The 13,523-nt window shown below is 49.0% G+C and overlaps 3 protein-coding genes across 3 annotated transcripts; all 3 read left to right on the top strand.

Annotated features, from left to right (window-relative positions):
* The first annotated feature begins 915 nt into the window (after positions 1-915).
* On the top strand, positions 916-6,192 carry sars1 (seryl-tRNA synthetase 1). Its single transcript, XM_076026645.1, has 11 exons — positions 916-1,095; positions 2,085-2,155; positions 2,278-2,358; positions 2,450-2,608; positions 3,228-3,371; positions 3,496-3,651; positions 4,150-4,371; positions 4,470-4,599; positions 4,737-4,894; positions 5,009-5,138; positions 5,528-6,192. Exons 1-11 carry the CDS (start codon positions 960-962, stop codon positions 5,680-5,682), a joined length of 1,542 nt encoding a protein of 513 aa, XP_075882760.1. The 5' UTR covers positions 916-959; the 3' UTR covers positions 5,683-6,192.
* Positions 6,193-7,118: 926 nt separating this feature from the next.
* LOC142888045 (PTB domain-containing engulfment adapter protein 1) lies at positions 7,119-8,849 on the top strand. Its single transcript, XM_076026046.1, has 6 exons — positions 7,119-7,240; positions 7,359-7,430; positions 7,886-7,984; positions 8,083-8,220; positions 8,320-8,424; positions 8,671-8,849. Exons 1-6 carry the CDS (start codon positions 7,196-7,198, stop codon positions 8,731-8,733), a joined length of 522 nt encoding a protein of 173 aa, XP_075882161.1. The 5' UTR covers positions 7,119-7,195; the 3' UTR covers positions 8,734-8,849.
* Positions 8,850-9,243: 394 nt separating this feature from the next.
* Positions 9,244-13,503, top strand: LOC142888386 (transmembrane protein 106C-like). The gene is made up of 7 exons (XM_076026630.1): positions 9,244-9,923; positions 11,085-11,148; positions 11,289-11,448; positions 11,577-11,717; positions 12,426-12,475; positions 12,589-12,642; positions 12,775-13,503. Exons 1-7 carry the CDS (start codon positions 9,554-9,556, stop codon positions 12,941-12,943), a joined length of 1,008 nt encoding a protein of 335 aa, XP_075882745.1. The 5' UTR covers positions 9,244-9,553; the 3' UTR covers positions 12,944-13,503.
* Positions 13,504-13,523: the final 20 nt, after the last annotated feature.

The following is a 13,523-nucleotide window of genomic DNA, read 5'->3' as shown; positions in this document are numbered from 1 at the left end:
TTTCCTGGCAAAGGAGATCCTGCAGCCTTTTGTATTCAACAGAGTTTTGATCAAAGCAATCGAAAAAAGTCGGGCCCTTGCACACTGAGGTCATCGTCCAGGTCACTTCAAAGGTGAAATGTTGCACTGATGATCTGATCTGGCTTCAGCTAAACGGCACAAACATGTCAGTGGCCGTGCGATGGCATCCTTCACCTTCACCAGGACTGTGTGCAGTCAATGTGGTTGCGTCAGTGGTTCAACCCTGGTTCTGTGAGGGGGCAACGCTGTAGGACGATTCCAGATGGAGTTGCGGGACTGCCACTGGCTGATGAATACATACACATTTACATTTATATTTAACATAAGACTGGTGCCGTCCCTGCCACATTTTCATATTGAGTTTGTTATCTTTATTAATACTCTGTCGAACTGTGATGCTGCTTATCAATTCCTCCCCGAGCACTGACATCCAATTTGTTGCACGCGCTTTTTTGAAACGACTGGTGCACTTTGCCACTGTTGTGAACATATGTACCAATAATACCTCTCAGAAGAAAGAGAAACATCTTCTAATATACTTAATGAAATACATCTCTCAAATATGTTCGAGACCCCCCGCCCCCTAATATATACATCTCAAATTACTAACAGAAATAGTTTATATGCCAGTGCGACAACTGAGCTGGAGTACCTCAGTGTTTGTTAATATAATAAATGCAGAGTGTAAAGATTGTTATCGGTTTCCTGTATGCGCATAACTACACAATGCACCTGGAACGCATCGACAATCAAGAAGTTTTTGTCCCGTTCATTCCATTTTGTACACAAAGTCGCCAACTGCACTGCAACTGCGATTGCGGTTTTCTGACAACTTCAACTACGAAACCTGGCAACCCGGCTCGACGAGACGCCAGTGCGCGAGCGAGCCCATTCAACGAGCCTTCGTCTCTCTGTGCAGACGGCGCGCGCGTGGAAAGATGGTGCTCGACTTGGACCTGTTTCGGACCGACAAAGGCGGCGACCCGGAGATCGTCCGTGAGACCCAGAGGAAGCGCTTCAAAGACGTGACCCTGGTCGACAAGCTCGTCGCCGCCGACACCGAGTGGAGAAAATGTAAGAGGCCGGATGGTTTTGATCGCTGTGTGCTGTGACAGCATGGAGCGTTAGCGCGGTGGCTAGCCGGGCGAGCGTTTAGCGTAACGTCAGCGTACCGCCCCGCTCTGGCCAAAGCCCCTTTAAAATTGTTGCCGTTGAGTTGAATAGCGAGGGCTAGAAGCGGCTGTGGCGCTGCGCGAGTGCTCTTAAACACCTCTTTGTATTTCCAACACGCTTTGCCAGTTTTCGGCAGCATTAGTAACGTCATGTTAGTTATATTTGGTGTATAAAACAGTCTCTACGCTTGTGAATGACGTTGACGTGCTCTTCTCAAAACTGTAATGCGTCCCGGTGTTTTCCCACGTTACTTACATTCAAGCCGAATTAAACTCGGGGACCGGAGGTTCAAAAGCCAAATCTGAAAAAATTAAAATAAATGTGTTTGTCATTAACTCTCCGCATAGAGATTTGACTTGGTTTCAGTTTGGTGCCGCCACAGAGGAAGAGAGACGTCAAGCCTCCGAGGCTAGCGTTAGCAAAGCTGTCATCCCGACAGCAAAAACAAATCGTCAATAAACCAAAGATGCTTTGATGGGTCTCGCTTTGCATTGGTGACAAGGAGGCACGGTTCCCGAGAGGCGGTCAGCCAACACGGAAAGAAGCAGACCTCAGGCAGAGCGAGAAAGAGTCAGAGTTAGCCTAGCGGTGCCGGCCAGTAACGTGCAGTCTGATGCAATAATTGCAGCCGGCTAGCAGGCAGCATGTCAGCACAACCTCACCCTGCAGGGCTGACACACGCTCCTCCAGCATGACAGCAAAACGCAGATGCTCATTTTAAATGTGCATCTTATTTATTTATACACCTCTTTGTCATTTAAAAAAAAAATAAAAAATTAAGCTGATGTAGTTTAAAAGCTGAAACAAACTCCTCTTAATCTGGAGGGATGCATCTCCACCGGACCTGTCCGCTCCCGTCCCGCACTGACCGACTGTCTTCCTTCTCGCAGGCCGCTTCACCGCAGACAACCTCAACAAAGTCAAGAACCTCTGCAGCAAGACCATCGGCGAGAAGATGAAGGTAGATGATAACCTCCAGAGGTTTTGGCTCGCTCAGCCGGCGAATCAGATAACGCCCTCTTGCCTTCTTGCTCAAACCCGTTCACCTGCCATCCTCAACACCCTTCCGTGCCGTCCGTCTAGAAAAAGGAGCCCGTCGGGGACGATGACTCCCTGCCCGAGGAAGCGCAGAACCTGGAGGGCCTCACGGCGGAGATACTGTCGGTACGACGCCGCCGCCGCCGCCTTCTCCTTCCCTTGTAGGAAAATGCCGACGCCCTGCTGAGTTTCCCCTCCCTGGCGTTGTCGCCCTCAGGCCCTGACAGTCACGCAGATTAAGAAGGTGCGGCTGCTGGTGGACGAGGCGACGGAGAAGACGGACAGCGACAGGCTGAAGCTGGAGGCGGAGCGCTTCGAGTACCAGAGGGACATCGGCAACCTGCTGCACCCGTCTGTGCCCATCAGCAACGACGAGGTGAGGCGGCGCGTTTTCCGTCCGTGACGCGTGGAGCCTCTCATTCCGCTGCAGGAACTGATTCTATTTTATAGTTTTTGATTGTTGCCGATTTGTTGGTCTGCGACTTGATGTCTTGGAGAGGGCAAAGACAAATTTCTACTTCGTTTGGCAACAAAATGATTCGGTTCATCTTTCTGTGGTGCCAGTTTATATCGGCAATCGCTGAGAATTATTTATTTTCTGAATAATTATTAATTTTGTTTTTCGGTGCTGCTTCAGTTTAGGTAATCGCGTAACTTTATTTGATTTCCGATTTCTGTCTTTCTCTTAATCGGACAAAATATGTCCGATTAAAAGAAAGATAGAAATCATCAAAAACTGAAGATATAATGATATAACTTTTTTGTTTGTTTTTTGGACTTTGGACGCCCCCTCCCTCCTCTGTCCAAGAGGTGTGGTGCAGTATTGACAAAGGATGTGAAGGCGGTGCAACAATAATAGCACATGAACAATGGTGCAATAATAAAATAATTATGCAATACAAAAAAAACAATACATTTTCATAAACGTCCAAATAGCAGTGTTTCACACACACCCCCCCCCCCCCCCCCCCCCCCCCGCCCCTTTCCCTGCGCAGGATGCAGACAACAAGGTGGAGCGCACCTGGGGCGACTGCACCGTCCAGAAGAAGTACTCCCACGTGGACCTGGTGGTCATGATCGACGGCTTCGAGGGCGACAAGGGAGCCGTGGTGGCCGGCAGCAGGGGCTACTTCCTGAAGGTGAGGCGACGGAGAGACGACAGCCGCCGCCGTGCTCGCTGCTGATTGGCTCCTCACGCGCTCCTGTCTCCTCTCCTCTCCTCTCCTCTCCTCTCCTACGCTCGTCTCCCCGTGCTGCGTTCAGGGACCGCTGGTGTTCCTGGAGCAGGCGCTGATCAACTACGCCATGAGGATCCTGTACAGCAAGAGCTACACCATGCTCTACACGCCCTTCTTCATGAGGAAGGAGGTCATGCAGGAAGTGGCCCAGCTCAGCCAGTTTGATGAGGAGCTCTACAAGGTAGGCCCCCCTCCCCCCACTGCTCGCTCACTGCCCCACCCTGAGGCCAACAGACGCAACTGAAAATAGTTACTGTTACTGTGAGTTACTGAGTTACTGTGCTCTGTCATTTCAATAATTTATTGTTTTGATCATGTAAAATTTAAAATGATGGTTTTAAAAAGAATTGAGACATTCAATTCTATTTTTATTTATGTATGTACTTACTTTTAAATAATAAAAATTACTTAAAATACTGAAAAGAAATATCTTTTAATTTCACATTTTGAGTTTTGTTACTATCTGAGGATGCTTTATTGTCTCAACATGCTGAAAAATATCCACAAAAATATATAAGTTTTAAAAAAACTCGTTTTGGCTTAATTTTTTCCAAGAACACGAAAACTGCCGTGCCAAATTTATTCTGGCAACATTCATCTTCTACTCCCGACGGTTTTCGAGACCGTCTGATTCTTTCTCTCCTCCCTCTTCTGATCCCTCCGTGCGACATTCCACCAGGTGATCGGCAAAGGCAGCGAGAAGTCGGACGACAGCTCCATCGACGAGAAGTACCTGATCGCCACCTCGGAGCAGCCCATCGCCGCCTTCCTGAGGGACGAGTGGCTCAAGCCGGAGGAGCTGCCCATCCGCTACGCCGGCTTCTCCACCTGCTTCCGGCAGGAAGTGGGCTCCCACGGCCGCGACACCCGCGGGATCTTCCGGGTGCACCAGTTCGAGAAGGTCGGCCTCGTGTTGGCGACTCAAAAACCCCCCCCCAAAAAAAAACGCGCGGATAGAGTTAGTTCTGAGTTTCTACCCCCCCCCCCCCCCCAATTCAGATCGAGCAGTTCGTCTACGCCTCCCCACACGACGGCAAGTCCTGGGAGATGTTTGACGAGATGATCGGCACAGCCGAGGAGTTCTACAAGTCGCTGGAGATCCCGTACCGCATCGTCAACATCGTGTCCGGTAGGTCTCTTACACACACACACACACACACACACACACACACACACACACACAGACGTACTTCCAAAGCTGCCGAGCCAATCCGGCGGCTTGCGTGACGATCAGCTGACCTCTTCCGCTCCCCGCCACCTCCTCAGGTTCCTTAAACCACGCAGCCAGCAAGAAGCTGGACCTGGAGGCCTGGTTCCCAGGGTCCGGGGCCTTCAGAGAGCTCGTCTCCTGCTCCAACTGCACCGACTACCAGGCCCGGCGCCTCCGCATCCGCTACGGACAGACCAAGAAGATGATGGATAAGGTGAGAATGCTGCCCCCCCCCAACCCCCCCCCCCCCCCACCCCCAGATGCTTCATTAGCCTCCGTTCAGCCCAGCCTCGCGCTAACAAACTAACACGCGTTGCGCTCTCTCCAGGCGGATTTTGTTCACATGTTGAACGCAACCATGTGCGCCACCACGAGAGTGATGTGCGCCATCCTGGAGAACTACCAAACTGAGGAGGGCATCGTCATTCCGGAGAAGCTGCGGGCGTTCATGCCTCCAGGTACGCCGGCCGCCACCTCGGCCCCCGCCTGACAATCAGCTAAAAGGAGATTTAGTTTAGTGTGAAGTGTTCGTACTCTAATCATCAGACAGCATCCCTGATTTTTGAGGTTCAGAAGCAAGAAGTTGCTATTGGCTTCTATTGGCAGCTAATTAGGAGTCAGATTGCTCCATGTGCATTCTTTTATATATATGACAACTGTTCCAAGGGTACGGAAAAACAAATAACTTTTATTGTATTGCATTTATACACTTTTATCAATGTATTTATGGGCAGTATGTTAAATAAATAAAAAAAATCGTAAGTCAAGTCAAATTCTACACACTGGACCTTCAAAGGACACTGCGATTACGCGGCGCGTTTGTAAAACTGGCGCGTTTCGTCTCCAGGCTTGACGGAGATCATCAAGTTCGTGAAGCCCGCCCCCATTGACCAGGAGGTCGCAAAGAAGGCCAAGAAGCAGCAGGGCGGAGGCAAGAAGAAGAAAGGGGGAGCAGGAGACGGAAGCCTGCCCGATGCCATGGAAAGCATGGCCGTCAACTAATCACAGACTCTCGCACCACCTGACTCGCAGGGAACACGCAGGGAACGCACTCAACCAACTCCTCTTCTGGCTCTAATGAAGGGAAACATCCGCCTGCACCTCCGCTGACTAACGAACAGCCTCAGAAATCATGACATTTGTTCCCTTCTGTTTTTGTTTTTTCTCTCGGGAGTGTCAAGCTTTTTTCTAGCTGTTGTGGGATCATTAATAATGAAACGAAATGTTTTGTTTTGTTTTCTTTCACAGTCTGAAATCTGTCTGCTGCTCTCTGTTGAGACCAAACCTGCCTCTCTCGCTCTCTTCAAATCTCACTCATCACTTTACCTGTGGAAATGGTTTTAAAGGTAGTCGGGACCTTCTGACTGATTGAGTTTTGTCTCTCTAAGGCTTCATCATCATATTTCAGCAGCTGTTAATGCACCTCTCAAATGTCAAGATATATAAATAGATATATATATGCTGATGGGGTGACACTCACTGTAAGGCAAATAAACAATTGATTCTAATCAATCTTTTGAGTATTTTTTGTTTCTGCATTAACAAATGTGTCGGTGTTATTCTGACATTCTGCCAGTAGATGTCAGCACAATCTACATTAATAACGGACAAAAAAAAAAAAAAAATGGGCGGAAAAAAATGGTTGAAGAATCGCACAAACTGTGGAGGAAACGCAGCGCCCTAAAGCCCCCCCCCCCGGGCCCAAACCCCCAACCTGCGTTCCCCGGACCAGGAGCAGGAGAGACTACTGATGTCCTTTTGACAAGTCCCAGTCGCCGGCCCGCCCCTTCAAGCCATCCACCTCCTGTAAGGTGACCAAGCACATACACACCGACCACAAAGTAATGGTTAGGGTTGGGGTTAGAGTTGAGGTTATGTTTGGGGTTAGGATTGGGGTTGGGGTTGGGGTTGAGATTGGAGTCAAGGTTGGTGTTATGTTTCGGGTTGGGGTCTGAGATGGAGTTGGTGTTAGAGTTAAGGTTAGGGTTGGGGTTAAAAACAACATCAACACAGGTTATGCTAGGTTATACTTGTTAAGGCCTGGGTTAGGGTTAGGGTTTTAGACTAACCCGTTTAATCGTTTGAGTGAGAATGTTGCTGTTCCACTCATCCACCACTGGATAGCGCTGCAGAAGAAAGGTGGAAAGCAGGGGACGAAGTCGTTAACTAACTTGACTATAATTAAATGACCTTCTGGAGGACTGTGTGCGAGTGCAGATATTTTTTGACTGTTTGGAACACAGAGCTTCCCGCATTAAACATTCTCAAATCCCTGACAAAGTCTTCAAATGATGGAAGCATACAGTAAAAAAAAACACAATAAAGGGCAATAAACAAGTCACACATTAACTCGGTTAGACTTTACACCTGCGTTCTGTAATGCAACAGCGACAGATTGCTGCCTGTGCTGCTCGGAGCAAATCTTCAGGAAGAAGACGTACTTTCACTGGACGTCGACTTGAAGTCTGGTCTTTCCCACTGTACACGGGGTCCGTTCAACGCCACACAGTTTAAAATGAGCGACAGCGAAGAGGACAGAGAGATCTCCTTCTCTGTCAAGGTAAGAGACGGTTGGAAGTGTCATAGAAAAAATATCTGTGTTCTTTAAAACAGCGCCAGCACGGGCCCAAGGCTTCAGTCTGCGGAACCTCAGTGCGTGTGCTCGTCCATTCCCACAGTTTCTGGGCCGATTTGAGGTGGTCCGTCCTGACGGACTGCGCGTCCTGGAAGAAGCGGCTGAGAGTCTAAAGGTGAGAACCACATCCTGTCGCTGTAGCGGCAGTGAAACGGTGTCTTTGTGACCCAAAAAAAGGGCCCCAGCAAGGCTTGAAGCGATAACGAATCGCTTCTTTTGGTTGAGCCTCGTTTCAGAGGTGGGGGATCGGAGTGTTGTGATGTCGCAGATGCCCTGAGCAGTGTCGGCTATGGAGATGTTTCTGCCCCCTCAATAGCATGAGGAAGGTCCGACTGAAAACACAACTTTCTGAACAGGGGGTTTCAAACAGAGGGCTAAACCTGCTGTCTTCTCAGAAGGGTTGGAGGGGTAACTAGGCCCGTTTTTCCGCTCCGCTGGCCCCGAGATGAACATGAAAGAGCCAAACACCTGATCACCTGACCACCTGCCCTTTTCTCTCCCACCGCACCAATGTTGTGCGGCACTTTCGAGGCGGTGTAAACAGCCACATCACTCTCCCCCCTTGTCCAGACTCCGGATGAATACTCCACGGAAAAGGCTCCCAAGAAGAGCAAAGTCCACCTCTTCCTGTCTCTGAGCGGCGTTGACATCCTGGAAAGCAAGACCAGGGTTTGTCCCCGCAGCAGTCGGGCGCACATCCTCACCCGCACCCCCCGTCCACTCCAGCTCAGTCTAACCTCCTCTTCCTGCCGTCTCCGATCCCTCAGTTCCTGCTCTACACCTGCCCTCTCCCCACCATCTCCTACTCCGCCGTCCTGCCGCTGACTCCGAAAGTCTTTGGTTTCGTGGCGCGACACCCTGCAGCAAACACCTACCACTGCTACCTCTTCCAGAGCAAGAAGTTTGTGAGTAGACGACCGGCCGGAGATCAACCGATTGATAGTGGAGCCGGAGTGACTGCCAAAACTAAATTCTGATGAGGGATCTTTCCCATCCTGTTTCAGTCCCACGTGCTGGTCTCACTGATCGGAGACGCTTTCAAAGCTTCAAAGACCGAGACGGAGCTCCCTGGACGACGAGACCTGATCGTGGAGGCGCTCAGACATAAGGTGGGATTGACTCTATGGCGTTTCTTTTTTCAAAAGAGTGACGCACAAATATCTTTTATTCACCCGGCTGGAAAAAGAAAGTGACAGGTGCAAGAATCAGCTCAGCTATTAAAAGCCATTATCTATAAATTCAATGGAAATTATTCTTTGTTTGTCTCAGCTAATTGAATTATCAGAAAAATATATTTAAGCCATCCTTAACCCACCCCCTCTCCTGCCCCCCCCCATCATGCTTTTTATCTCCAGAACAAAATGCTGCAGAGGGAGGTCGATAATCTGAAGAGGAGGCTGGGTGAATCCAACTTTTAAAGACACTTGATTTCTAAAAAAACAAATACTATACACTATACAATAAGTTATTATACTCTAAATATTCCTTTATCTATTCAAATTAAAAAAAAATTGTCAACTTCGTCGAAGGTTCGAAGAAAGAAAAATGAATAAAAATGTTGTGTAAAAAAACAAAAACAATTTGTGTCGTTGCTCTTTATTTCTACTTGTTCATAGTCTTATTTTAATTTCACGTTTTCACCACCAGAGGGCAAATTTTTTACCATGTTTTAGCAAAATATTGAGAGAGGGAGAGAGAGTGCTACGTTCAAAGAACGGCTCGTTACAGAACCCTTTGGGGTTTTTTTCACCCCCGCGTCGGTGTCGCAGAAATCGCTCCAACATTCAAATAACATCTCGTGTAGGACATCGACGTGCCACGCAGACCCGCTCTCACGAGCAAACTAAGCTTTAACGTCGGGCTCTGCTGTTGCTTTAGCCGCACAGGAAGCGCACACACGGGGCTGATCGGTTGTCGTTCGCACGCTGCGCCGTGAAGGCAACTTCACGTCCACGTTCTCAAGTAGCAGCACAGCTGGTGTCAACACGGCGTGATGGGGACGTCTGAGTGAACCTGTCTGGTCTGACGGTAGAAGTAAAGAAGAGTTTCTTTTCAACGAAATGACGTAAAAAAACCAAACAAACAAACAAACAAACAAATTCGGCCAGCTAAGTTAGCAGCTAGCCCTGTCAAAAGCTAATTCGTTGGCTCGCGGACGCTTGTCTAAACAATGCAGTAGTTTTTCTTTTTAAATTATTTTATTTCGACAAAAGGCGGCCGCGCCCGCTCCGTGCACCGATGACGAGCCGTCACGGGGAAGACGAGCCCTGTTTGGACCCGCCGACAACAGCAGCGCCCCACGGCTCTGCTCGCTACCGCTGGCCGGTGTCCGTCCACACGCTGTCCGGAGCCGCCGGTAGGCTGGTGGCCGCCATGGGGACGCCGTGGTCCCGCGGCGGCGGCAGCAGCGGCAGCGGCGGCAGCAGCATCTGGCAGCGGCTAGTGCCGGAGAACCCGCGCTACGAGCAGCTGGCCGGGGACCACGACAACGAGTCTCTGGACGGCCTCGGCCGACAAGAGGACATCGCCCAGTTCCCGTATGTGGAGTTCACGGGCCGGGACAGCATAACGTGCCCGACGTGCCAGGGCACCGGGCGGATACCGTCCGGTGAGTCAGCGGAAGCGTCGAGAATCCTGCGTTTCGAACTTTTAGACAGAAATACAGGTGGCACTTGAATTGGGATCGAGCGCCACCTGGACAAGGTACGTAGATACGTTTTGTGGGCAAGATAAACTGTACGGCGATATGGGGAGGACGCACCTGTTGTTTTCAGTTGACTGCACCTGCTCGCCTACGGCAGCTTCCAGTGTAGCAGCCCTGAGCATGCGGCGACAGGACGGAGATAATCAGTGTGATGAAGACAGTTCAGAACACTGCAGCCGCAGGATGTCCTAGTTGTGTTGTTGGGATTGCTCCATAAAAGTAATCCAGCTGCCGGTTACTCCTTACAAAAGTAATCTAATTACTTATTTGAACTACTTTGTTTCATAAGTAATTGATGACTTATTACTAATCACTGTATTTAAAAAATATATATATAAAAAAATTAACAGTTGCTCAATGCTTTGGAATGAACCTTATTACAGTGCAAAATTTGCAATTGCAAATATTTTTTACACAAAAAAACAAAACAAAACAAAAACTCATGTACAGCACTGGTGCACATATTGTTAAAACATTGCTGTTTTCGGTTGTTTTTCTAAATTTCAGACAATTTGTGGATACTAAGACATTTTTAGCTTGCAAAATATTTTGGAAAAGTAACAGACACGTTACTTGATGGTAATTGTGATATAATTAGCAGTTTTGCCAGAGTAATCCGTTACAGTAGTGGATTACTTAGTAATGGATTACTTGCCCACACTGGTCCTTGGTTCTTCCCAGTGTAGTTTAATTTTTCCTGTATATTACAGCGTCATCATGCCAATCCCCCCCGACCACTTTATCAACCAAAGCCATACACTTGCTGTTGAACCTCCCGCAGATTAGCAGTGCTCATGCTTTGTGTTCACGCAGTCAATGAACAACTGGCTAGCCACCAGGTTTGGGGCCCCCGCGCCGATTCAAGGTTGAGGCAGCAGTTATTAGAAGCCCCATTGTGACCAAGCCAGGCACGGGGCAAACTACGGCACAGAGGCCATTTGTGGCCCGTTGAGCTTTTTAATCCGGCCCGCCAAACTTGAAGAAATTATATTGACACTGGGTAAATTGTAAAATAGCTGTATTTCATCCATTTCCCCACTGATCTCTTTCTCTCTGCCCTGACAGAACAAGTGAACGAACTAGTGGCCTTGATCCCGTACAGCGACCAGAGGCTGCAACCTCAACGAACGTGAGTCACCTGAGTTCAGTTGACTCGCGAGGCTTTATATATTTAGGTGTCACCTCTATAAATGTGTGTGTGTGTGTGTGTGTGTGTGTGTGTGTGTGTGTGTGTGTGTGTGTGTGTGTGTGTGTGTGTGTGTCTTGCAGGAAGCTGTACGTGGGGCTGTCGGTGGTCCTGTGCCTCCTCGCCTCCTCCCTGGTGGCCTTCTTCCTCTACCCTCGCTCCGTGGTGGTGGTGGACGACGGGATCCGCACGGTGGCCGTGCACTTCGACCACCCCAACACCAGAGTGCTCATGAACATGACGGTATCATCATCATCATCATCATCGTCATCTTTATTTGTTGAGCACTTTTCAAACGCGAGACGTCGCAGCCCCAAGTGCTTCAGACACGTCACTGAAACCCCGCCCCCGTCTCCCTTCTCCCTCCTCAGAGCACCCTGAACCTCACCAACCCCAACTTCTTCTCGGTGCTGGTGCAGAGCGTCAGCTGCCAGGTGCTCTACATGAAGATGGTGATCGGGTTGCAGCAGGAGGACACGCCCACCACCATCCTGCCGCTCAGCCAGAGACAGGTGAGGCTGCACGGGGGCGGGAAGCCGGACGCGAAAACCAAAAATCAAGCATCTTGTTCATTTTCAAATTGAAAACAAACTCGCCTTATTGGCCAAGTCATACTTTTGGTAGATGGATGGATAGATGGAGAGAGAGAGAGAGATAAGTACTTCATTTGTCCTGAAGGGAAATTCAGTTTCTCAGCTGCACAGTCAGTTCGTTAAAAAACAGTGCACAGAGAGGACAAGAATAAAGACGCTGCTTCACCAAAACCACCGAGTCAGTCACCAGTGTGATGACTAAACCAGCAGTTCCTCCTCTGCTCTCCTGTTTCGAGACAATGACCTCTTTTTTTTACGGCCGCGTCTCTGTCCATTGTGCTTTTTCCGCCTGATCTTGCGCAATTTTTTCAATAACCGCCTGACCTCGGTGTTTGTCTAGACCAGGGGTGAGCAAGGTTTTTGACTGGCGGGGCCCCACAGTGGGTTCTAAAGTTTGATAGAGGAGGCCGGAGCAGGAGCAGATGGATGGACGGAGTGTTCTGGTGAACCACCTCGTAGGAGAAAAAAAAAATCCTATATTGTGTGATACGTATATAAAACATGTTTTAATATCAATTGAAAATGAACAAAAGGCCAACGGTATTTGGCTCTTTATTGAAATGACTCTTAAAACACTGAAAAAAAAAAAATCCGCTGCGGCCACTCAACACCAAGGTTCTCCCGCAGGTCAACTACACGGTCAGCGCCGAGATCGGCAGCAGCTCCCCCTTCGTCTAGTGAGTCTCCCTGCTCGACTCTTGGGTTCACGGCGCTGCAGAGGGAAGTGCGGGCTCGGAAGCCAACTGTAAACCGCCTCTGCTCTGCTCTTCTTCCTCTTCTTCTCCTGCAGCACCTTCTGCACCATGCCCAGCATCAAGGTCCACAACATCATCGTCTTCATGCAGTGAGTGTCCGCCGCCGCCGGTGTATTGCTGACGGGAAGGGAAACGTGTCTTTGTAGAAGTGTCCACTCACTTCTGCAGCGTGCGAGCAGAGACGCTCGTTCACACCTCTGCTCTCAATTCTTCTTCCCCAGGACCTCGGTGAAGACCTCCTACATGGTGCGAACGTCTCAGAACAGCCTGGAGGCCTACCGCTACATCGACTGCGGCTCCAACGCCACCTACGACCACGGGGCCAGGCAGCAGGGAGGAAGGGGTGGGGCAGGGGGAGGCTCCACCCCCCTCAGTGCTCCTCTGCTTTAACCCAAAGACAACTTTTTTTTTCCTTTTGCTGTTTCCAAGTGGGTTTGTTGTGGTTATTTTGATTCCTGAAGCTACTTTTTGGACTGACCATGTTGCCATGCCAACAGTTTTTTTTCGGACCTGCCATGATTCTTGTGGTGCCTTCTTCTAATTCTGCAGGTCTCGGGGTTTTGGCTGCACCACCTGTTTTCCTTGACACGGCAGCATGAGGTTTTATTGCACTGATTTGGCTTTTAACTCCTTTTGGTTTGACTGCTGCATTGAGATTTGTTTTTGTTTTTTTAATTAACTGCCGAGTTGTTGCTAGTTTTTGAACTGTAGTTTATCATTATCGTCACTCTAGAATGCCAACAGCACAGCACTTGCACCTGCGTTGAAACGGAGCTGCTTCATGTATTTCACATCTCTCACATGGTTGGATTTATCGTTGGAGCAATGGAAGAGGGTTGCATTTGTAAGCTTTTGAAAAAAAACAAACAAGGTTTTCACGTATATATATTTTGTTTTGTAAAACTATGCTCTGTCATGCTTGTTTTGAAAATGATGATGAAGGGATTTGTGAAATCAATAAAATGGGTAA

The sequence above is a fragment of the Nelusetta ayraudi genome, unplaced genomic scaffold (genome assembly GCF_046127955.1).
Source record: "Nelusetta ayraudi isolate G7.1 ecotype Tasmania unplaced genomic scaffold, CSIRO-AGI_Nayr_v1 ptg000019l, whole genome shotgun sequence".
Lineage (NCBI taxonomy): Eukaryota > Metazoa > Chordata > Actinopteri > Tetraodontiformes > Monacanthidae > Nelusetta > Nelusetta ayraudi.
The sequence above is the reverse complement of the archived record's forward strand: the minus strand, read 5'-3'. Positions and strand labels throughout refer to the sequence as shown.

Excerpts from the sequence above, each read along its gene's own strand:
- LOC142888386 (XM_076026630.1), top strand. The coding sequence starts at position 9,554 with ATGACGAGCCGTCACGGGGAAGACGAGCCCTGTTTGGACCCGCCGACA. Across the intron at positions 11,149-11,288 it reads AGGCTGCAACCTCAACGAAC|GAAGCTGTACGTGGGGCTGT; the intron begins GTGAGTCACCTG and ends TGTGTCTTGCAG. Across the intron at positions 11,718-12,425 it reads TGCCGCTCAGCCAGAGACAG|GTCAACTACACGGTCAGCGC; the intron begins GTGAGGCTGCAC and ends GTTCTCCCGCAG.
- sars1 (XM_076026645.1), top strand. The coding sequence starts at position 960 with ATGGTGCTCGACTTGGACCTGTTTCGGACCGACAAAGGCGGCGACCCG. Across the intron at positions 1,096-2,084 it reads CGACACCGAGTGGAGAAAAT|GCCGCTTCACCGCAGACAAC; the intron begins GTAAGAGGCCGG and ends TCCTTCTCGCAG. Across the intron at positions 3,372-3,495 it reads GCAGGGGCTACTTCCTGAAG|GGACCGCTGGTGTTCCTGGA; the intron begins GTGAGGCGACGG and ends TGCTGCGTTCAG.
- LOC142888045 (XM_076026046.1), top strand. The coding sequence starts at position 7,196 with ATGAGCGACAGCGAAGAGGACAGAGAGATCTCCTTCTCTGTCAAG. Across the intron at positions 7,985-8,082 it reads TCCTGGAAAGCAAGACCAGG|TTCCTGCTCTACACCTGCCC; the intron begins GTTTGTCCCCGC and ends CCGATCCCTCAG. Across the intron at positions 8,425-8,670 it reads TGGAGGCGCTCAGACATAAG|AACAAAATGCTGCAGAGGGA; the intron begins GTGGGATTGACT and ends TTTTATCTCCAG.